At 52.6% G+C, this 23,964-nt stretch overlaps 1 protein-coding gene across 2 annotated transcripts; it reads right to left on the minus strand.

The window, feature by feature from the left end:
• Nucleotides 1-11,344: 11,344 nt before the first annotated feature.
• On the minus strand, nucleotides 11,345-15,498 carry Foxa2 (forkhead box A2). 2 transcript variants are annotated; one of them, XM_005380958.2, is made up of 3 exons: nucleotides 15,451-15,498; nucleotides 14,489-14,558; nucleotides 11,345-13,529 (listed from the first exon to the last, which is right to left on the minus strand). In XM_005380958.2, exons 2-3 carry the CDS (start codon nucleotides 14,555-14,557, stop codon nucleotides 12,234-12,236), a joined length of 1,365 nt encoding a protein of 454 aa, XP_005381015.1. In that variant the 5' UTR covers nucleotide 14,558; nucleotides 15,451-15,498; the 3' UTR covers nucleotides 11,345-12,233. The 2 variants fall into 2 exon arrangements, with proteins under 2 accessions (XP_005381015.1, XP_005381014.1); XM_005380957.2 differs by lacking the exon at nucleotides 15,451-15,498 and having other exon boundaries at nucleotides 14,489-14,660.
• Nucleotides 15,499-23,964: the final 8,466 nt, after the last annotated feature.

Genomic DNA, 23,964 nt, shown 5'->3' on the forward strand with positions numbered 1-23,964 from the left:
AACTCCCCAGCCTCACACTCCCGGAGGTCCCCGCACTCCAGTGTGGGGCCCGTGAGCCCTGAGCTCGCAGCTTGAGGACGCGCGGGTCGCCCCACCCGGTGCCGGGCGCTCGCGGGGAGCCCTGCCCGCCCGGGTCTTCGCCAGAAAGAGCAAAGGAGGTGCCACTGGGCAGGCAGAGTTTAGAGACTCTTGGAGAAAGGGTGGCCTTGAATGCTTAAGAAATTTACATTGCAGGGTGATCTGCGCTGCTGGCGAGTGACCTGCACCCGCTTTTGAACCTGTTTCCCAGAATTAAAGAACAAGCTTCCTGCTTGAGGGGGTAGGGGCAGGAGAAGCGGGGAGCGGTTTAGATGCTTTTCATTTTGTAATGCTGCCATTTAAGCAAACACTCGGGGCCTCCTGGCCGCTATAATTCCAAAGGCAATTTTCTCTGGTTTTAATTTGATTTGCATTTTTCAACTTTGATAATATTCAATTTCATGGCCGAGTACACATGTAAACACCGCTGGGTCCTGTTTTTCGCCCCTTGTACCAAATAGAATAATGCTTGTTTCAGAGTGTCATGGGAGGTTACACACCAAGTCCTCAAAATATCTGCAAGTTTCCCCTGAATTATTTTTCAAAACTTAGCGGAGCTTTGCCTGGGCTCCAGAGGTGGCAAACTGTTAAAAATTATCTATTCCAGATTTAGGCAAAGTGCAAGGAGACCTGAACAAGCCTTGCAAAAGTGGAGGCAATAAAAAAACAACTTCTTGTCCTAAGAATCAATTCTATTTTACCTAGAAATATCTCCTTATGGTATGGAGAACTGTATTAATACAGTGTTCCCTGGTATGGAGAACTGTATTAATAATTTTAAACAACTCAAAAGTGGTAAATTCACTTCTCCCCAGAAATGTTCTTAATGCAAATTTTATCGCCACAAGGTCAAACATGGATAAATACAAAGAAATTGTGGAAGAGCATATTTAATGGACACAGTGCAGCTGGCATGTCAAACATAACAGAAAAAAAAACATGAAATGAAATAATTAATTATCGTCATACCAAAACTGATTTTCAACAAAATAGCTGACCAGAGACACTGCTCATGACGATGTAACCACGGCGGACGTCGAGACCCACTGTGATCTAAGTTCAGAATTTGTGTCCCCCAACCCTTTATCATTTCATTCCTCAAATGCATCATGGGCTAGACCTTGTGGGAAAAAAAAGGTGGGTTTCATCAGAAGTATCATAATAAATGTATCAAGACTTCAAATACATTTTATACTCAATTTACAAAGTTATGCCAGAAAAACAAAAGAGAAAGATGACAAAAAAACTTTCTTGGTTTGTACAGGCGTACCTTATATTAAAAATAGCTGTCTGATTCCCAGAGCGATGCTTCATTCTTTAAAATATAAATACCTGCCTCCCACTCATGATTGTTACTGGGGAAGATATTTTTACCTTAAATATCAAGAATTTACAAATTACAAGGTTTGTTTTAGTTTTAGGGTTTTTTTAATGGGAGAGTTCGTGGATAACAGTAGTGATTTTTAAAAAAATTAAAACAATTAGGGTTTTGGCATTTGGAGATGAATAGATCCAGAAATTAGATTTGTGAGACTTCTTGAAAAGCTTTTTGGTGAAAGCTAGCTGGTATGGAGAACTGTATTTGAAGTTGAGGTGATCGAATTTGAAAAATGCCTTTTATCGTGTGAAAGGAGTTTAGGCAAACAAGAAAAGAATTCCATTTGAAATAGTACCAACTTTGAAAGAGAAAGTTCCTTAATTTTTACAAAAGCACTCATTGCAGGCTGACTGACGGCCCAAAACCTTCAGAGAAAACAGTTCTTTAACATTTGGTTTCTTCAAAACAGCTACTGGATTTTAAATTGTCACTGTTTAGGGTTGGTACTGAGGTTTTACCCTGTTTTGGGTAGCTGGTGATTATGTCTGCTTTCATAAAATAGGCAGTTGTATGCCCACGATCATTACAATGGATTCTAGCAAACCTGTTCCTAGAGCTAGAGCTAATGAAGGGGTCTAATTAGAACAAATGGTCTATTCAGAGAACTGGGACTCGTAGACAATAGGGAATGTCTTTCCCTTTTTATTAGTAATTGAGGAGTAAGTGAGGCTCTTGTTAAGGACCTTAAAAGTTTGATGCCCAGAGAGTCAGTTTGCCACTTTAATTACTTTTACCCCGAGAGATCTGTGTGGAGGAGCAGGGCTGGAGGGGTGCAGAAGCCGGGCTCCTGTGTGGCGACCGGGATGTCCCCACCCCCAACTTCGATCAGCAGGGTCAGAGCTGCACCCGGCTTAGCAAAGCCCGGGTGGGGGAAGAGAGGCCGGCCAGAAGGGCTGGGAAGTCCCCAGCAAGTGTATTAGCCAGGTGGGGACTCAAGAGGTGGCTGGCAAGGACTTCGGACGGAGCCCTACGTTCTCAGAGCCTGCCTAGACATTTGGGAGGACATGTACATTCCCAGGGAAAGTGAGTCCCAGGGGAGGGCATAGAACCCCCAAAATTCTCTACTGCTAGGGGGATTGGCTATAAATATTATAAAGGGACTGTGAAATGACTGTCCCTACGTGATTAATAGGAGCCCAGAGACCCGTGGCAAGGAAGGAGTGTCTGTGTGTGTGTGTGTGTGTGTGTGTGTGTGTGTGTGTGTGTGTGTTTAGGACAGAGACAGAGAGAGGAAGGGAGGAGAGCGAGGGCAAGGAGATAGCTGAAAGCCAAGGCAAAATCTCGCAGTTACTTTTAGTTGTTTACTGAGCAAGGAAAAAATCTAAACCATGCTTCCCACAATCAATGAAGGGATCTCCTAGGGTCCCGAGTTGAGCTCCCTAAATGAGCCTGGCATTCTGATAACTGCAGGTGAGACCTGAGATCAGCTCTTACCCGGCGGGAGCCGTAGGAGATAGGGACTCATCTCACTCCGAGCTGGGGAAGGGAGCGGCACGAGGGGGATTTAATTGTCTGCCTGGGTGAATCGAAATGTCCTTTGAAAGCAAAGAAATCAAGAGAGATTGGCCTTTAATTGGCAAACTCTGCTGGTGAGAAAGAGGTGGCAATTAAAAAGGAGAGAAAACAAAACATAGATGGGGACCCTCTCCCCGTTGCCCACCTCATAATCAGCCCCAAGAAAGCATTTTCTGCTCTTTGTAGCTTCAGAAGGATGGACACACGGAGGTGCCGGAACCTGTGTCACGCTGTGCCCCACCTCAGACTAAAACCTACGCCCGTCCGAGGGGACTAGAGTTCACGCTGGACCTCCCCGAAGCTGCAGGAGTCTTCCGTCCTCAGGCCCCGGACATCGCATGCCGGCGGAGACCTGGCCTAGAATCTAAGGCCCCCAGTCTAAGCGTCCCTGAAATGTTGCAGCAAAAGACCCCAATTCTGCAGGAAACCAACTGCTCAAAGCAACAGGCCAGGGAACCTAGGTGCAGGAGAGTGGGGAGAGAGGACAATGTGTACTCTTTCAGGGGGCAGGCACGTGTGCCTGGTTCTTCTGTGCCCCAAGGCCAGGCGCAGGGAAGGCACAGCTGTCCCTTCGCCCCTATTCACCAACAGCCTCAGAGTGTGCCTGTTCTGTGTCTTCTCCTCGGCAGTAGACCTGCGGGGTGCAGGGCTGCACCACCCTACACAGGTGCTGGGGGGCCACATTTGGATATGGGGGGCTGCCCTGGGCTACGGGGTCTGGGTGTGTGGGAGGCCAGCTGTGGGCGGCCATGCATTCCAGCTGTGCTGTCACCTGTGTTGTCATGACACCAGGTGGGGGTCAGGGGGAGGTCAGAGGTCAGAGTCTCTTAGGACATTCCAGCCCCCTTGCCAGGTCTCCAGTGAGGATAAGACTCCTGGGCTGCAGCTCTGAAAGAAACCGGCTGTGGTGTAGTTTTCGCGTCTGTCAGGCACAGCCCCTGGCATTTTCTCTTTCTAATCACAGTGCTGAAGCTCTATGACCTCCTCTCCCAGCAGCAGCCAGCTAGCCCTGTCTTCACTGGGGAGCAAAGTGTGACCAGGTCTGAATGGACCCTTGGCTGGCTCTAGGGACCATGGTCACAGGAAATGCAACCAAACACTCCCTCCTGATCTGTCGCCGGCACCCCAAGCCCACTCTTCTGAGCTCTTCCTGCTTCCCTCTACCTCCTCCCCATTCCAGACTTCCTCCTCTACTGACACAGCCCACTTCCCAAACCTGAAGCTCAGGTGAAGGCTGCTTCCCACTGCTGCAACCAGGAGGGGCCAGGGCCCCGCGTCTGTGAAGCAAGCAAAGTTTAGAAAGCACACAGCTCAAAGACTGTTGCTCAGCGCCAATAACCCAGGAATTCTGACTCTGACCAGTGGGGGCTGGGAAGCTTATCCTGAAGCGACCTCACTGGGTGCCTGCACCCTGGGGAGCCCCACTCAGTGGTGGTGGGGTTGAAGAGTTATGATAAAGACACAATATGGGCCAGGCATGGAGGGACATGCCTGTAACCCCAACACTAGGAGGCCGAGATAGGATTGCAAGTTCAAGTCCACTTGGGTAACTTAGCAAGACCCTGTCTTGAAATAAAAAAATTTTTAAAAGGCTAAGGATATAGCTCAGTGTGAAGGCCCTGGATTCAATCCCCAGAGAAACAAAGAGAAGAAGAAAGGAGAAAGAGAGAGAGAAAGCATGTGTGTGTGTGTGTGTGTGTGAGGCATCAGAACACAACAAGAAAAGCTATCATGGTAGAACACCAAGAATCAAAATTTCTGCCAAGAAATACCCTCACTTCCCCGAGTAGAAAGCAAATTTTTTTCAGCCAACAAGACAGTAGTTGAAGTTCTAATTTTTTTCAGCTGGCAAAATGCTCAGTGTGCTAACATAAATACATGAATGAATGAATGAATATATAGCTAAGAATTGCAAAATAAATGAAAAGTCAGTCTTCTTTAGTTTAGATTTAAGATGGGTTTCAGAAGGTAAAGCAAGCCAGAAGCTTGAGCAGAGTTGTGCATTTTATAGCAGAGAACACATGTTGATCTCCTCATCTTTTTTGTAGTGTTGGGGATACCACCCAGGACCTGCCCTGGCCAGTGTCCCCCACTCCTCCATGGGAACAATCACAGAATTAGGGTCCTCCCAGGGCTCCCATCTTGAATTTCACTCCTTCCAAACATTCCCAAGATGGCATTTTATATTTTACCACTCGTGATTTCAAATTAGGAATCATATGCTTTTCTTTCAGCAAGAGAGAATTTCCCCCCTGGAACCCATGACAATTATGCCTGCTTTCTAAAAAAGAGACCTAAGAGTAAATGGAGATCACATTTCTACTGAAATAGCAACTCCGAGTCCACACGCATGCAGTTAGTTCTTACTTGATTTGCTGAGTTCCTGGCCAGTCCTGGTCCAGAAATATCCCTGCTTTTCCTCTTTTCCTCGAACCTGTGTTTTATTATTTTTGGTGAATGAACAATGCAAGCCCTGATTTGCCTATGGGAAGAAAATCTAGTTCTTAACATTCAAGCAAGTGCAAATGGGGTTACAAAAGCAAGAACTGAAAACAGCCAACTCTCACTCCAAAGTCCCAGCGCTACTCTCCAGGATCTCGCTTTACACACCCCTGCTTTAGGGGCTGACTTTCTCCTTCTTGCCTGATGTTTATGTCTGATAAATAGAGTACTGTGGGCTTCACACCCAACACTGCTAGCAACCTCGCCACCTCCAATTAGCAAGAGGGGTTCCAACCCCAGGCACTGTCCCCGGGAGCCCATAGGTCTCTAGCTGTGCCTGGATAAATGTAACTTAATTTGCGTTGCCTCTTTTGTCACTTGCTACTATTGGCTGTGCTAGATAACAGAGAAAGAGAAAGAGAGAGAGAGAGAGAGGGAGAGAGAGAGGGGCTGAGTTGATGGTGGCGCTGACAGTCCATTTGGAGGTCTGAGAGAGAGCGCAGTTCTGAGGAACAGCCACTAAAGCACCCCTGTCTTCTCTCCCTGCCGTGAAAGACTTCAGCCCAAGGAGGCCTCTTCCCCTGCAGAGGAGGAGAGGCTGGAGCAGGAGATCTAGAGGCAGCCTAGGGTGCAGGGCGGGGGAGGGGCGAGGAGCATCACCTCCTGTCTGGCAGTGGGGACCCGGCGGAATTACAGCTTGTAAAATAAGCCTCCATCAGTCTCCCAGGAGACAGCCCGCCGCAACTTGGGTGTTCCCCGCTTGTTAGCCTCAGCCATAATTGGCCTCTCCTCCCATCCCACACTGTTGGTTTTCTGTGTGTGGCTTTTGGTGTGAGCGTGTTAGGTCATCAACAAACACAATGGGGGGAGGTTGCACGGGGGGACACACATGATTGTTTTAAAGAAGAAAGGAGAAAGGGGATAAGAGTGTAGGCAGGAAGGCTGCGAACAGAATGCGGGAGATGCCCCAGGATTTAGGCCTCCAAGCAACCCCTGGAGCGACAGGGTCGGGAAGTCCCTGGGAGTTCTGTCCCTAGCAGAGGCCACTGGGATCTGGGGCCCCTGCTGAGCTCGCTGGGGACACAGCTAGGCCAGGCGGGTTTTGTTGACTGTGCGCCTGCCCATATCCGACACACCTCATCAAAAAAGAATTTTTCAGAGCTCCCAGCCAAGGTGACCGGCTCTAGGAAGGGGGCTGCAGACCCAGGGACAGCCAGGACCTCTAGGGCCGCCAGGCTCACAGGCCCTTGGCTTTTCTCCATCTTTTTTTTTTTTTTTTTTTTTTTTTGTGCTGGGAATCGAACTCAGGACCTTACGCTTGCCAGGCAGGTGCTGTGCAGCTGAGCTATATCCCCAGCCCTCCATCCATTTTTAAGTTTCTCCCTTGACCTTCCTATCTGTCTGTCTGTCCCTACCTCTTCTCTCGGCAGAGGAGAACCGATCCTGGGACTTGAGGTCCTGTAAACACACTATCTGAGGTCTGCCAAAGGAGGGGTCAGCTGTCCAGGGGAACTGAAACACAAGGCATTGCTTTCACTCAGCCTGGGCACACTGATAAGGTCCCAGCCCCTTTCATCTTTATTTACCTTAAAAAGAACATTTGACTCACAGAAGCAATAAGTGTCCTTAAATCGTGTTGCAAGCTTTAGGGGTCTTTTTTCTAGTTTTGGGCTTTTACAGTTTTTAGTTTCACTCACCAACCAGTGGCTGGCCTTTGTGGCCAAATGCTGCTGCCCAGGCTGGTGGCCAGGCTGTCCCCGAGTGAACAAAACACTCCAGGTCGGACACCTGCCTTTTCTGTCACCACACGGGCAGCAAACTGGGGGCACAGGGCTGGGCGTGTAGCTCTGTTCTACCAGGCAGCGCTTGAGCCTGCAGGCTTGCTCTGCTGCTCACCGCTGGGAGCCCCAGGTCCACAGTGGAGCAGGGACAGAAGCAGGCACAGAGACCTTTCTTTTTCCTTTCCCCCTGATCTTGCAGGGTAAAGATTCTCGGAAAAGGCTTTGCCATGTCTCAGGGACAATCATTGCCTCCAGCCAGGAGCATGCTGGACTCCTGGGTGCTTGGAAACTGAAAGGTGTCTCAGGTGCCTGCCTGGCCACGGCCTCCACCCTCGCCTGCTAGACACATCTCTCCACTCTCCTGCCCTGCCTGCCTCGAAAGGCTCCCAAAGTGTAGAGGGTTAGCTGCTCTCTATAAGCGAAGGAGGTCTGAGATAAAGATCAGGCGTTTAAATTGGCCATTTGAAAGATTACATCTCTTCAGCTAGGGTCTTTCTTTCAAAACTCGCAGTGAATTAAGGGCCGCAGCTACTCTGCACTGGGCTCTCAAAGGCCAGGCACCTTTTAGTTCAGCTGTGGAGTGGGCTGGGCTAGATGACCGGGCGCCATCAAAGGCCCGAGGGGAGGCCATGGGGCGACACTCGTCTAATGACAAGTAATCGACAGATTGGAGGCCCTGCATTACCAGCTGAACGGGAGGCATTAATTATTTAAAAACGATTAGCCTTGCTTTGCGTCCAGCCGGGGCTCCACCTCACTCGAAACGATCACCGGTCACGCGAAGCCGAGGCACGGCTGGAGGCGGCGGCACATCCCCTCAGGCCTCGGGGACAGTGGCCACAGGCCGAGACCACGACGGGGCCACCTACAATGCGCACAGACAGAAGTGTGCCAGCCACCCTGAGCCTTTGGGTCAGAGTGACCGATCCCTGCCCACGGTGTTTGCAATCTGGGGAAGTGGCACAGGACAGCAGAGCGGTCTATTCGGGGTGACAGGCAATTTCCGTGGGCCGAGGACCTGGTGCATCTCAGAGCCTGGCAAACCACAGAATAACCCAGCTGAACAGGGCCCCGCAGGGTGCCTGACACCCTGACATAAAATTGGAAGACCCTGGGGAGAGCCTGGCGTGGAGGGGCCATGTTGGAGGGGTCGCCCCCCAACCTCTTTCCGTTCCCCGCCCCAGAAAGCCGAGCGTCCCTGCAGCTGAGTAGCTGTTGCTTTTCCCAGGTCTGCACCTCCCGCAGGCTGCAAAAGCGCGCCCGATTTTGCCAGGTCCTAGGCGGCTGTGAGCCAAGTCCAGCGCACGCGAGAATGCTCGGGCCCGGGAGACTGGGTTGCTGGGAGAATGAGGTTACAAAGGCCCCCGCGGCCAGCTTCGGGCTTCTTGTCTTGGACCCTGCTCGAGTCCCCGAGGCTCCCAGCCTGCTCGCGGCAGAGCCCACCTGTGTGTAAAGACGTCAAGAGCTTCCTGCGCCTAAGCTCAGGTCTCGCGCTCCTTCGAAAGGAGCTGCCCCTCCCCTGCGCCCTGGCACGACCCCTGCTGCCCACCCAGGCCGCACCCGTGAAAGGAGCTGAGCCCAGACCCCTGCGGGGCGCGCCTTGGGCAGATGACCGCGCCTAGGCCTCCTCTCCCCGCACCAGGCACCCCGTTTCCTGCTCATCTCACTCTCCACGCCACCTCCACACTGTCCTCTGGATAGAGTCCCCAGCCCCAAGTGGTGGCAGGGGCCTGTCCCGGTTTCTTAGTTCCTGGGGCCCCACTAGACCGCAACTGCGCCCCGACCTAGACCCCTCACCCTTCCACGCCTCGCAGCCTGGAGCCCTTTCCCACCCCGGTATCTTCCCCGGACCCCGCCGGGCGTCTCGGCCCTTATGGGAAGAGGACCCAGCCAGGCGGGGAGCCGCGCGCTCCCTACCTGCGTGGCCCGGGCTGTGCGCGGCAGCGGCGGCGGAGCGTCCAGCGCGCGGAGGGAGGCGGCCGACTGCTCCGAGCCCGGGCATCCCTGCATTTATTTGAGCTCAAACCGAGCGACTGTTGACTTTAGCACACAAAGCAAAGATTTCACTGCCCGCTAGTTTAAAAATGAATATTTTACCAAGATATCGATCAGCGTTATAAAATTCAGTTAAGTACAATGGGATCTTGGAAAAAAAAAAAGAATAATAAAGGAGGGGGAGGCAATATAATATCTGTGCAAATTTGCTGAGGTGTGACGTGGCGTGGGGAGTTTACCCTCCTGGAATTCGGATCTAGCATGTTTTTTTCGGTTGTTTACTGACTTTGTTTATTCACACATCACAGTTGCTTAAACCCGCGCGCGGAAGGAAGGCGCGGGGAGACGGACGGGAGAGAGGGGGCGCGCTGCACCCCGCAAGACTCGGAGCTGGGCGGGCGGAGGCGATGGGGCGTCCGCTCAGAACCAGGGGGAGGGGTTGCGAACCGCACCGTGAGCAGCAAAGCCGGGAAGCGCAGCTCCGACTCTTTTTCGGGTATTCGCACAGAACTCTATCTTACCGGCAGGATCAGTGGAGGGGGGCACGCTAAGTAGTTTAAAACGACCCTCGCACAATGGGAGAGCGATAGGAAACATAGCAGGTTAGGGCCGCGCTTTCAGCCCCCATTGTCCCGTACTCGGCCCCCGGCCCTGCCTCTCGGCTTCTTCGCCACAGGAGCCTTTTATGTGATAATGAAACACATTTCAGGCCAGGCTCGCGACGTGTGTGTCCTTGCCAGGGGGAGAGACGGCCCGATTGCTGGCCTCGTCACCCCCCCCCCATTTCTCTTCCTTGTGTTCTTTGGGACAATGTGGCATGTTAAAAAGGGGGATTTGAGGGCGGGGGGCGGAGGAGCAACCCCCTTCTCAGCTCGTGGGAAGGCCAGGGAGTGGGAGGGGCGCAGAGACCACAGCGAGGTGGCAGAGGGCGCACGGTCTGACGGTGTCCAAGGCCAGGACGCTGACGGGACATCCCGAGTTTCTGTAGTGAGGAAGCCCTAATTTCTAGCTTCCCAAGCTGGATCCTGGGCTTACATATGAAACGCAAGCAGCGAGTCTAAGGATCTGAGGCCCGTGTGATTTTACTCAGCACTGACCAGAGGTGCGCTCTCTAGCCAGTGGCTGGCAGGCCTGCGGATGTTGGGGCAAAGCCCAAGCTGGGCTGCCTCTGCTCTGAGCCAGAGTGTTCACTGCAGCCAGGCCATCTGTGGGGCAAGGGAACATAGTTTGGAAGAATATATTCTGGATCCTCATACTTTTGAAGTCTCCTTAAAGGCTCACAACATACCCTCATCCACTGGCTGCAATCCCATATTGCCAGCCTGGAACTCTGGCCTAGTAGGATGTTTTTGGGGGTCTCAGGGCTTGCTTCGAGGGAGAGGAATAAATCTCAAGACACTGGGATCTGTCACCTGCCAAGATCGTTAGACAAGGGGCACCAGATACCTTTACCTCTGCCCTAGTTCCACATACACCTCATGTTTACGAAGGAGATGTGGAGTGTCACACAGCTGCCCCATCTAGCCAGGTGTGCACAGGGCACAGGACACATTTGTGCAGGAGCAGGGAGGAGTTGGTGGTGTGGCCACAGCTTGGAGCACCCAGCCTGGTCTCCATTCCACAGGAGGCTACCACGGCCAGTGCAGGTGCAAAGACAGGGCAGCACTAGGAATCCGCAAATTCAGTCTAGGCTCAGTGGCTCTGATGAGGCCTAGGTAGAAACAGCAGGCACAGGTGAAGTCTAGGCTTCCCCCAGCACAAGCCAGTCCTGGGTCCAAGAGAGATATCCAGACCAGGCCGCCTTTCCACAGCCCAGACAGACTGGGGAGACAGGAGGAGACTGGTTTTATCCTGGTTTTAAAAATAAACCTGCCAGAATGGTGCCGCAGGAGACTGTGTTTCACTATGTGTACAGTTAAAGTCCAAATTGAAAGCATGGCCACAGACAAGGCTGAGTGCTTCATGAGGTTGGACTTGCTGGGACGTGGGAGGGAGTGGGCTGGAGCCCTCATTACCCTGAAATGTGCTTAGAAAAGCGGGTGATGGAGGGATGGAGGTGTGGAAGGACGGAGGTGTGACGAGAGGGACAGGAGCTTTGAAACTGGAACTTGGCAGTGGGTGCTGTGTACTCACGGTAAAAAAAAAAAAAAAATGCTTAACTTTGACATTTTAATAAAATGCTGGGAAAACAACACCGGCTTGCTCCCCCCAACCACACAAAACCCTACCACCGACCAGGATCTACCTCCCTCCCTGGAATCATTTTATATCTGTTTATTTTTAAAGTCAGATAAAAAAGAAAAGAAAAAGAGGAGAAAGAAAGAAAACCTTGAAGAAAAGATTCAAGGGATAAAACCGGCAATAACACTTTAATATAGATTTGTGGAACTCTGGGCCTTGGTGCCAGAATACACATTTATAAGCCATAAATAAAGCACGCAGAAACCATAAATTAATCAGACCCGAGACCTGGATTTCACCTTGTCGAGAATGGGAATGCGCTTTTTTCTTTTTCTTGGTCATTTACAACAGACCCTTACATCATTTTTTTCTGTCTTTTTAAACAATAGTACATCCCTCTGGATCTCTGTTAAAACTACATGGTTTTACACCGAGTCACTCACAAAAGTTTTTTGTTTTTTTTTTTTTTTTTTTTTTTTTTAAAGTAAATCTTCCCTGCAACAACAGCAATGGAGGAGAACAACAACAACAACAAAAATCCGGGGTCTGCAGGTGCTTAGAGAGGCAGGAGTCTACAGGGTAGTGGGAACCGAAGGCTTTTTTTTTCTTTTCCTCTTTTTTATGCTTCCTATTTCCCGCTCCTTTCTTATATGAAAAGATGGGCATTCGTGTGTCCCTCCGTGGGGAGCGCAGGCTGCGGAGGGAGAACGTGAGCCAGGACAGAACGGCTGTGTGGGGCAGAGGCCTCCTGGGTCTCTCCTCCCTTGCACCTCTTGGAAGCCCCCTCCCTGAAGCCTCTACCGGCTTCCTCTGTCTCTTGTCCTTTGCACCGAGCTGTTAGAGGCGGGCCTGCAGCAGTCCTCTTAGGAGGAGTTCATGATGGGCCGCGAGTACACGCCCTGGTAGTAGGAAGGGTCCGCCGCCAGGGGCGAGGCGTCCAGGCCCGCTTTGTTCGTGACGGGGCCCATGGCCAAGCTGCCAGGCATGGGGGACCCGTAGCCGGGGTAGTGCATCACCTGTTCATAGGCCTTGAGGTCCATTTTGTGCGGCTGATGGTGGTGGTGGTGGTTATGGTGGTGCTGCTGCTCGGAGGACATGAGGTTGTTGATGGAGAAGGGGTGGTTGAAGGCATAGTGGTGCTCCGGCTTCAGGTGCGCCTCGGGCGGCAGGCCAGGGTGGTGTGCCGGCCCAAGCAGGTGTGCTGCCGCCGAGGGCTGCTGCCCCGGGGAAGGCGCGGGCTCCGGGGGGCTCAGCGTTGCGGAGGGGGGCGCCTTCAGCTCCCCAAGGGCCCCACGTTTGTGCTCCTGGCACGGCGAGGCACTCGAGTGTGGTGACTCGGTGCCCACCGGCGTCTCTGGGGCAGGCCCAGAGGGCTCCCCCAGCGGGGCCTGGGTGGCCGGAGTCCCCGCGCCCTTTTTGCCGCTACCCGCCGCCTCCTTCAGTGCCAGCTGCTTCTCGCACTTGAAGCGCTTCTGCCGGCGTAGGTAGCAGCCGTTCTCGAACATGTTGCCCGAGTCGGGGTGCAGGGTCCAGAAGGAGCCCTTGCCGGGCTTGTCCGGGGAGCGCGGCACCTTGAGGAAACAGTCATTGAAGGACAGCGAGTGGCGGATGGAGTTCTGCCATCGCTGCTGGTTCTGCCGATAGAAGGGGAAGAGGTCCATGATCCACTGGTAGATCTCGCTCAGTGTCAACATCTTGTTGGGGCTCTGTTGGATGGCCATGGTGATGAGTGAGATGTAGGAATAGGGAGGCTTGGCGTGAGTGTAGCTGCGCCTGTAGGTCTTGGGGTCTCGCGCGCGGCTCAGCCCCGCCTGCCCGTACATGGGGCTCATGGAGTTCATGTTGGCGTAGGGCGCCAGGCCTCCCATGGCCCCTGCCGCCTGCCCCCCGAGTGGACTCAAACTGGGGCTCAGGTGCGGGCCCATGCCCGCCACTCCGGCCGTGCCGGCAGAGCCCCCCATGCCCGCCATGGGGCCGGCGCCCGGGGACATGCCGGCCAGGGACGGGCTCATGCCAGCGCCCACGTACGAGGACATGTTCATGGAGCCCGCGCCCATGTTGCCCGAGCTACTGCCCATGGCGGCCGCCGACATGCTCATGTACGTGTTCATGCCGTTCACACCCAGGCCGGCGTTCATGTTGCTCACGGAGGAGTAGCCCTGCGGACAGAGCCGGGAAGGGGGACAGCATTAGCGCCGCGCCTCCAGGGTGCCCACACCTCCGCCGCCCATCCAACTGCGGCCCCGACTTTGGGACTGCCTCGCGGGAGGACGCGCCTTTCCTGGGCCCCAGTCCCCGGACTCGGAGCGCTTTTTTACCTCTGGGGAGGTGGCCGGCGGCGCGCGACTGGTCCGGGCGTATAGCCTGCTCCCAGCGCCTCTGCACCTCGCCCAGATCCTGAGACAGCGGCCTCCCAGAGCGCACTCAGCACGCTCTCCCTCTCCAGACTCGCCCCAAACTCTCCCGCCCGCACCCTGAGCGGGCGCCGAAGCCCGGAGTCCCTGGACATGGCCACCTCTAGTCCCAGAAAGGAAGCACTGGGACACCGCCTGGGGTGGCACAAGTGGAGAGTGTCCCAGGGTCCCTCTTGCCGGTGTTCCTCCCAGGACTCCCTCCCTGTCCCGGGGGAGCTGGAGCGCAGGGGTTGCGCGAGTCCCAGGCGCTGTTCCCGGGTCCGAGTGGGGGACGGGGGAGGCTCGGAGCGCTGGAGATGAAACCCTGGCGGCGGAGCTTTGCAGCCGCCAACTTTCTTTCTCTTTGTGTAGAGTCTGAGACTCTGCCTCCACCGCGGCCCGTCTCCTGCCCACCTCTCCTCTTCCGCCCCCCACCCTCTCCGGCCGACCTCCCACCCCTCCCCAGCCGCGCGCCGCCAAACATAACTCTGTTAGGATAGTGCGTGGCGCGGCCACGGAGAGGATTTGGAGGCGCCGCAAGTCAATATTTGATCACAAAGTTAATATTATCTCAAGGCTAACAGTGTGTCGTATAAAAAAGAGACCCATCTGAGTCGAAGGAGGGCGGAAAAGGCGGTTGTCGCGCGGGCCGGGTGGGGGGCGGTGCGCGCCGGGCCGTGATCCCGGGTCCCGCCGCCCGCTGAGCCCCGATCCCGCGCGCTCACCTCGGGCTCCGCGTAGTAGCTGCTCCAGTCGGACGGCTCGTGTCCTTCCATCTTCACGGCTCCCAGCATACTGGAGGCCGAGTGCATGGCAGTTTAAAATTTAACAGCCACAACAAACGACCGGCAATCAGCCCCCACCCCCACCCTCTTAAAAAAAAAGCCGCCGGCGGCCGGGTCCCTCCTCCCCGCTCTCGCGCTCCCGCCGCACCGCGCCGCTCAATCCCGGCCGGCCCGGGCGGTGGCCAAGGACGCACGGGTGGGCGCTGAGGCGGGGGCCGAGGAGCCCCGGAGGCCGCGCCGAGTCCCGCTGCCTGGGCGCCCGCGCCGTGCCGCTCCGCGCTCCGGGCTGCTGAGAGGAGGCTGAGGCAGGCAGTGGCGACCGCCCCGCGGCGGCGGGAAGCTGGCGACGCGGGGGCGGGCGGGGGGAGCGCAGGAGGAGGGGGAGGAGGTGTGGAGCGCGCGGCGGACAAGTGCCGCAGTGACGTGGGCGGCTGGTGATATAGCGCGGCGCGCGGCGCGGGCCTCCAATCCCCAGACCCGGGCAGCCCATTTGAATAATCAGCTCACACCTAGGTGAGACTCAGCCCAGGCCGGCGTCCCGCACCTGCCCCTCGGCGCCTCGCACCCGGGCCCCGCGCCCCACATCCCGGCCTGCCAGGGAGGCGCGCGCAGAGGCGCTCGGGCCGAGCCCTTGTCCTGCGGGCTCCCACCGTGTGCCAAGGCACAGTGAAGGGCCACCCGATCGGCCCCGGGGCGGTTCCCGGCCCAGCCCCACAGCGCCCAGCGCCGCCCGGTGCACGCGTCCAAAAGCGCGTCCGGCCTCGCAGCCCCGGGGAGCCGCGGTGAAGCCGGATTTATTTATCCCGGTTCTTTGGTTCCTTTGCACACTCTCTGTCAAAACAGCAAGCAGGTGACAGCCCATTTGCAAAACACTGTCTTATTTAGAAAAACTATGTACACACCTTGAACTCGCCCGCTGCGGCTCCCAGCAGGCCCTGCCCGGTGACAGTTAGGTCCCGAGCGGCCCGCGACCTCGCGCATGACCTGGCCACCTCGCTGTCAGCCGCCTCGTCCCCTCCCGCCCGCGGCCCCGGTCGGCTGGCTGCGGCCAACCGTTAGGAGGCTGCGATTTCTCTGACAGTCGAGAGACTTTTCCGGTCCTGAGCAAGGTGCCCACAGTGTTTCCTAATTAAAACAAACAGGGCAGGTGGGGTGGGACAGGAGGGGAGAGAGAACAGGGATCGATGAAGGGTGTATGGGGTGGTTTCAGGATGGTCCCTATCTTCTCTGCCCACCATATGGGCTTTTTATGAAAATCAGAAACTTCAGCAACCACATACTTTACTACCCCTCCAGCTCCCAGCAGAAGGGCTGCCTGTCCTGAGTTAGCCATCCATAGCCACCAAGGGCCTCATCCAGCCAGGAGCTGGATGAGGGACCTGTATGGGTGCTGAGAGATGGAAGCGCTTACTTTCTTGATTCGGAGCACCTGGCCCTGCAACTCCTCTGAGATAGGGACACAACAGGAGACAGTGGGCCTGGCCCACCTGGCCTGAATCAGGATGAGGGTAGCAAAAGCAATGAGCAGACAGCGAAGATGGCAAACACGGGCCTGCTGAGAGTCAGGCTGGAAGGTGGGCAGGCAGCTCAGCAGACGGGGGCGCCTCATCCCCAGACCTGACCCCTGGGGCTGCATGGGTTTAAATTCCAGATGAAGGCATCCTTTGCCACCAAAATGTACATGTTTTGGGCAATCTGTAGGGAGGGCATTCCTAAGCCTCACAGTGAGTACAGGGTGACCCCAAGCAAAGGTCTGAGTCCAGTGGAAGCGTGGGCCCCAGCTGTGTAAGCATAGTGGTGAAGGTGGGGTGCCAAACGGGAGTCTGAGAGCCTAGCATCTTCCAGCAGGTCCTGGGGAGAGGAGAGCTGCCATCAGCGCACCCAGAATATGGAAAAGGGAGTTGCAAAGAATTACAGGCAGGATCTGCTTTTCAAAGCTTTCTGTGCAGGCCAGGGTGGGAAGACAGCAACAGACCACACGACACAAGTCCTAAATACAGTGCACCCTCCACCCCACACTGGGCATGCAAAGGCCAGCTATAAAAACACAACAAATGGGCAGCTTTCTGTGACTTTGGAATTGAACCCTCCAGAGCGTTCTGGTCAGGTCCTGTCTGTGTACTGTAAAGGGAATGTTTGGGAGCTCTAAGACTCCCGCAACCCTTTTCTGGTGTTGCTTCTGGTTGAAATCTTAGTCCTAGAAATTATTCCAAAAGCCAAAAAAGCCCCAGGCCCAGGGAGAGGAGATCTTGACATCCGGGCTCAGTGGGCACCAGTTCCACGGTGACAGCGCGCCCCCTGTTGGCCCCTCGGGCCCCCGGACCCACCCAAGTCCTTGGGCCCACGCTCCAAACCCGCAGCCGTGGCACCTGGGCATCTTCTCCAGGTCTCTCCGATCCACTCCCCAAAAACCTCCCAGGATGCATTTCTTTGGAGCTCCTTGAAATTCTGCTCAACCAAAACAGGGCTTCCTGCCCCGCAGGACGCTAGAAGCTCGGATGGGCTGAGTCAAGCTAGCCCTCGGTCTCAGAGCCCTGCGTCCCCAAGGGAGGCAGGTTGCTGCAAGGAGGAGCGCACCGAAGGCCTAACGCCGGGGCTTCTCTGGCCTTCCCCAGTGTTGGGCTTTGGGGCACCACCTCCCCCTGCACACCTGGGTCCTCCAAGCTTGGATTTGTAAAGGGTTATTCAGACCTCTGGCGCGGAAGCTCAGGCTGGAATGCTGTAAATTGCTCCGGGAGCTTCCCTCCAGGAAAAAGTTTGCAGGAGCTGGGCTGTGAACAGATGTTTCCCTGATCCCTCTTCCGTTAGATCTCACCTAGGGCTGAGACCCACGAGGCTCTCCTTGGTCCTCTCCTTCCCTTCCTCTCCCTCCAGCTCTGTTCTGTCTCTGTACTGAAGCTGCCTTACAACCAACGACTGTGCTAGGCTGCAGAGTTTGATTTTATTCTGGATATCGCTGTGGCAGCAAAGGGTGCTATGACTTGGGCTCAAATCCAGGCCACCTCTGTGGCCCCTTGGAAGATAGCTGTGATCCTGTGTCCCTTAGCAAAATCCCTCTCAGAACCCCCTTTGCCAATGAAACTAGCTGGAGGGGATGTCATAAATGGAACCGACTCTCTTAAACCGCAGCCCGTCAAACAGCAAAGGGAAAATAATAAAAGGCTGATTCCGCTGATCAATACTCCAAGTGCTGAAGCTCTTCAGAGAGTAAATATCCAGGAAAGGCCGGGCTCAAGGCTCCAACTTGTGCAGGACCTTTCCTTGGGAGTCTGCAGGCAAGGGTAAGACTGGAGAGGTGGAAATGTCACTAGAAGTTTGTGAAAGCAGCCTTTCCACTTTTGAGCAAGCTTTTTAGTGATAGAAAACAGACGCGCACACATCCCCTAATTCCCAGTGGGATTTTCTGGGCAAATCCCCAGTCTCAGGGAAGAAGGGGTGTGCAGAGAGTCAGAGATTATAATCAGCACCTTACTTCCTATAGGTAGGTGATTTCTTAAAACTCAGGCCATCAAGAATGTGCCTGCTCGGCACTGAGCGCACATTCAGACCTTAATGCTGCTTTTCACAGTCCTTCCGGGGTCCAGACAGCAGCAGGGAGGGCCGCTGAGGAGCAGTGAGCTGAGACGGTTTCATCACAAGCAATTACTGGGTCGGAGCGATGTGAGTAGCAGTTTAATAAACAATCTACTGCTCCTGCACAAGGGCCAAGAAAAGAAGGGACACAAATAAAAGTAATGAGAAATTAAAACAAGTGCGACGGCAGTGACCCCAACAAGGCCGGGGGTACAGCTCAGTGGGGACTGTGTGCAGAGCGGGGCAGACCCCGGGACCCATCCCCAGCACCAAAAACCAAAAGCAGGATTTTAAAAACCCTGATTGTGTCCCGGTGATAGAATTGTATCTTCCGGCTTCATTTTCCTCCAGTATAGTTGTACTGTTTTCATATCGTTGTTTCATTATTACATTCTGTTTTATTATTTTATAGTGAAATGTGCAATAAGGTGATTAGTCCTCATGTTAAGGAAACTGTGGCAAAATAAATTGTACATATACTCACTCAGTTATCATCCTCAAAAGATGAGAGCAGCCACCACTCAAACTAACAAGGGCTTTGTGTCCTACAAAAGCAACCGTGTTGTTTTTTTTTTTATGGGAATCCACGGGTGGACAGGGTGAGCTCTCCTTGCAGGTAAGGAAGGAAAAGACGCATCCACAGCAACCACAGTGTGGGGTTCCTGGTGTGGTCCGTCTGTCACACAGGAGAGAGCAGAAGCTTCCTCCTCTCTTTGGATGAGGAGAAGCAGCATTTACACATAAACGTCTCCCTGCCTGCAGAGCCTGATTGCTGCTGGGAAGGCTAGGCATGGGCATGGGCTGCTCATGCCTGTGGGTGTGGGTGTCCCATGATCCCACTCCCATCTGCAGAGTTCTGCACAGGAAGCTGAGCTCAGCCCTTTCGGGCCCAGAAACTGATATGTAGTTCTGGTGTATGCTCAACATCTTGCCCTCTGCTGTTGCCTTTTAGCACATTTCGGGTGTGTGGGCCTCTTACAGCAGGTAATTGAGATCATTAGAAGAAGTAAAAATAAAGACATGACAATTTTAGTAGCAATAATAACATGCCAACGTGAGTGAGAATAAAGTCTCCTTTGAAAGATGCTTAAATTAGATGCTTCTGCATTTGTGGCCGGGAGCTGTTTCACCCACTCGCGTGTTATTCTTGGGGGAAATCTCAGTTTTTCCTGCCAAAAGGCAAGCAGCAAATTTTATTAAGGACAGAAGTGCTGCAGACTCACTTTTTGTGTCACACAGGGAGCTGATTTAGAAGAGGTTCCATAGACCTATGGGCTACATATGACAGACTTGATTTTGGTGTTTAGGATGTATGTCTCTGTTAGCCCTGTCAATTCAGTTTACCAGGGTAATTCCAGGGGAAAGACAGAGGAGCTGGGGGTTGGAGTGAGAGCTTCAGGATAGGGACGTCAGCACACCAGGGGCTGCAGGGCTGGGCTGATTACCCAGGCCTGACCCGCCCCCTCCTACTTGTATGCGCATAGGGATCCCTGCGGACCTCCTTAAAATGCAGGTTCCGATCAGCAGGTGGAGTAGCCTTCCTGAGGGCCATGCAGGTGGCTCTTAGACACCTCAGGCCCACTGAGCACAGGTGGGGAGCTTGACCCTTCATCACACTTTGTCTCTGCTGCTCTCTGCCCACCCTCCAGTGAGTCTCCAGCACACACACACACATGTATGTCTACATACTTGCGCGCGCACACACACATGCGCACACACACAGCCCAACCTACTTTTTTGCCTCACCCACCTCTACCTCAGATCCCCACCTCCTGCCTCCGCCCCATGCTCCCTGGAGACTGGGACCTCCCAGGTTGACCTAGGAGGAAGGGGGACCTGGGGCAGCAGCAGCGCAACCAGGTGTCCCCTGCTACGGCACCATCCACCAGCCAAGGCCCTAGAAGGCCTCTGCAGCAGGACGAGGCACTGGCCCGTCTGGCCTGCATGGATATCCACTCTGGCAGGCATAAGGCCTACCATCTCCTCAACATCCCAAACCTCTTCCCTGATCCCAGTGCTCATTTAAGAAACAAAACAGAAAGAGGAAGAGAAAGCATCAAGTAGGTCACTGCGGGATAGAGTTTAGAATGAGATTTGTCTGCCCCTTTGAGAAGACCTGGATCTCCTTGGAAGGCATCTCGGGGAGGGATTTTCTTTCACAAAATTTGACTGAACCCCAAGATCCTACAATGAGCCCCTATCAAACACAACCTTTTTCCTTGGTGTGCCTCCAAATCTTCCAGTAGGTGTAACAAGAAATATTTAGGAATTAAAATTGGAGTCCCAGAAGTGAGAATTTAGGAATTCTGGTACTCTTGTTAAGCTCATTCTATTTGCAGCTGGTATCCTTTGTTGGTGATGAGTCCTCTGCGGGAATCCGTCCTCCCATACGTGAACTGCTAACAGGGAAAGAGAGCCTTTTCTGTGGGTAAACTCTTTATGTTCACAAATGCTTGTGGAGAATTTCTTGAGAGCCATGAAGCATTTATGCTGATGACTTAGCCAACATCAGATTTGAAGGTACATGGATTAGGGACAATAAAGCAGGCTAGGTACTGGGTGAAGATGCACTGGGCTCCCATAATGGAAATGGACAGAAAATAAAGCTCATTTTTTACGTGGGCCTTTCACAGCCAACTGCTCCTCACTTGCAGGTTGCTCTGCAAATCTAACATCCAGGACTACACCATGGTGCTTGCTGTTTTGTGAGCGAGTGGGGAAGAAGTCTGCACGGTCCTCTCCAGGGAGGTCTGGGAGGCTCCCACCCTCCACATCTCTAGCTTAGCTGTACCTTAGGTGTGAAACATGCAAATCCATCCTCCCAAGCCTTCCAAATCAAGTGCTAACTAGATGCTAATGATGAGGATCCTCAGTGAGTGGCCATCCTGAGCACATGGCCTGCTCAGACTTCCACCCACTCCACAGTCCTCCTAAGTTAGGTAAAATTGAGGGCAGGTGGCTCTATCTCTCTTTCTATCTCTTTCATTCTTTCCTCCCTTTCACCATGTTAAATTTAGGGATATAGGATTTCTTTTTATATTCATTTCTCAAGAGCTCCTTCCACCTCCTCTTCCTTAGCACTTGGGCTCTGGAAGAGTAATGGGGACTGTGGTGTGTGTGCATGTGTGTGTGTGTATGTGTGTGTGTGTGTGTGTGTGTGTGCCTGTCAGACCTGGAGTCATGAAGGCCTCCCATGTAGGGACCTGGAGGGACAGGATGGAGAGATGCCTCCGCTCACCCTGCCTTCTGGTCATAGCCAGGCCCCCTGACCAAGAGCCACTTTGTGATGTTTTCTTCCTGCCCAGGAGACCTCCATGAGTGAGAGAGAAGTGATCAGGAGCTCAGAAGAAAGGGAAATAGATGTGCACAGGTAGCGTCCAAGTGATTGGAACCTGTGGTTGTGCTGTGTAGATGTGTGAGCATGCGTGTGTGGTGCGTGTTTGTAGATTATCTACAGACTGCAAAGATCTTCACTCTGGAAGGCTATGGTTAAATAAATAATAACATAACTTTATTATGGAGCATTGTACAACAGTAATAAGGATGATTTTAAGTCATACAGAAAATAATAGTTTATTTTTTAGTTTAATTTTTTTTTTTTTAGTACTGGAAATCAAACTCAAGATGTTGGCTTGCCAGGTAGGTGATTATACAACTGAGCTATATCCCCAACCCTAATTTAATAAAATAAATTTATTTTTGTGGTGCTACAGATTGAAGCCAGGATCTTGCATATATTAAGCAAGTGCTCTAACTCTAAGCTACAGCCCAGCACATAACCATTTTATAGTGCCTAAGTAGTTGCAGAATGTGATTAATTTGACTTAATTTTTATAGTCATAAATCCTATCAGTGTCCATGGAAGTTTTGAAGTTTATACACCAACCTCTCAACTTTGATACCCCTAGAAGTTGGGCCTTGGGAGGGATGAGAAGGGACTCCCACTTTTTATTTTGTACCTGTCTTACTTTTCATAAGATCTCTTCTATCCTTGCCATGAAATAATCTTAAGCACAGAGAAATGTGGTCTTTGCCACTGGTTAGCTGCTATGCCACACACAAATATTTCTGTCCTTCTTCAGTGAAACATATACTTTTCCACATCTTGTTTTAGCGAAAACGAGCAAATCCTTCCCTGGAGGAACAGAGTCCCTATTTGTAGGAAGAGGAATCAGATGAGAAACACCCACAAGCTGGAGAAGTTAGGGAGGAAAAAGAAACCAGCAAGACTTGATAAATCTGGCCTAATATTAAAGAAAAAAGTGGCATCACAGGGCAAACTTAGAGAACCAGATAGCACTTACATTGCCACGGTTCTTAATTGCTTATGGTCCTCAGGAAGTGAAGGGATTGAAATGCAGCCTCTGTGTGGTTTCATTTAATTAATATTTATGACTGCAGAAGAAAATTAAATAAGGTAAATGGTGTAATTTTAAGCAACCCGTGGTCACAGTCAGCAGAATTCACAACAAATTCAAAAGCAAGAAGTATAAATGCTCTGGGAATGTGTGGTCTCAACTTGCTTCATTTCTCCATTTTTCATACTACTTGAGCCCTCCAATACCAACATTTTAAAATATCACAGTGACTGTTACCATTTTTTGTACATTTTCTCTGTCTTTATGATTGGATGTCTGAAGGAACAGCTAAGCACATGGGATCAAAGATGTTTTCTTTGGACCTTTCTATAATTTCCCTTTTGGGCTCTTATGGAGTGCATACCTGTCAGGTACTCATCCTCCGCATCACTGATAATGGATTTTCCCTTTGGGGAGCAGAGAATTTAAGAGAACTTCCTTTCCTCTAATTAGGAACCAAGGCCATAAGGTTGGATCAACTTCTGTGTGCAAAAAAAGGTTTCTTAAATGGGTGGGTGGATGAATGGCTGGATGGATGGATGGATGGATGGATGGATGGATGGATGGATGCATGGATGCATGGGTGGGTGGATGGATGAATGGATGATGGATGAATAGATGGATAGATAGGTGGGTGAGTGGATGGATGGATAGATGGATGGATAGGTGGGTAGAATGAATAGATGGATAGATAGGTGGGTGGATGAAGGAAGGATAGATAGATAGATGGATAGGTGAGTGGATGGATGGATAGATGAATGGATAGATGGGTGGATGGGTAGGTAGATGGAAGGATAGAAGAATAAGGAACAGATTCTATGCAACTTTAACTTCAAAGCTCAGAGTCTGCCTGTGAGCACTGGTTTTGGTGGGGTGAAATCAGAATCCAGCAACTCCCAGGTTGGTACTCTTCAAATTTCTATGGATATCTCACTGATGGGACAGCAGTTTACTTCACCATAATTATTATAAGAAAGGGAAAGGCTAAGGTAGAAGCTTCCAGTGCATGTACACTGTGAAGGAACACATTGTCCTGGAAAACCTGTTTCTCTGTGTTCCTTACTGTGGCTCTCTTTCAAAAGCCTGAGCAATTCTGTACACTGTGGCTGAGGATCCTCCTTGCACTGGCCCTGCCCCATCTATTCCTTCCCTCAGTGGGGCCTGAGCACACTCAGCATTTCCAGCTTGCCTTCACACACACTTGCTTATCTCAGGGTTTTCCTATGTAGGCACACATACAAGGATCTTATTTGTACCTATACTTCAGAGCACATACAGAGTCCATGCTCCTCAGTCCATCTGCTGTTGTTAGTGTCTCAGGAAGGTCCCAGGGCCTCAGGCATGTACTCTTCCAAGACAGTACTCCAGGATGGAGGAGTGCAGGAGGGCCAGCAACCATGCATGAGGCCATCTCAGGCAAAGTCCCAAGGAGAGGAACACAGACTGATTCCCCCCCACTTGGGGAAGTGGAAGCCCCTTCCCCCA

This window comes from Chinchilla lanigera, unplaced genomic scaffold (assembly GCF_000276665.1).
Source record: "Chinchilla lanigera isolate Chin_1 unplaced genomic scaffold, ChiLan1.0 scaffold00014, whole genome shotgun sequence".
NCBI classification, from domain to species: domain Eukaryota; kingdom Metazoa; phylum Chordata; class Mammalia; order Rodentia; family Chinchillidae; genus Chinchilla; species Chinchilla lanigera.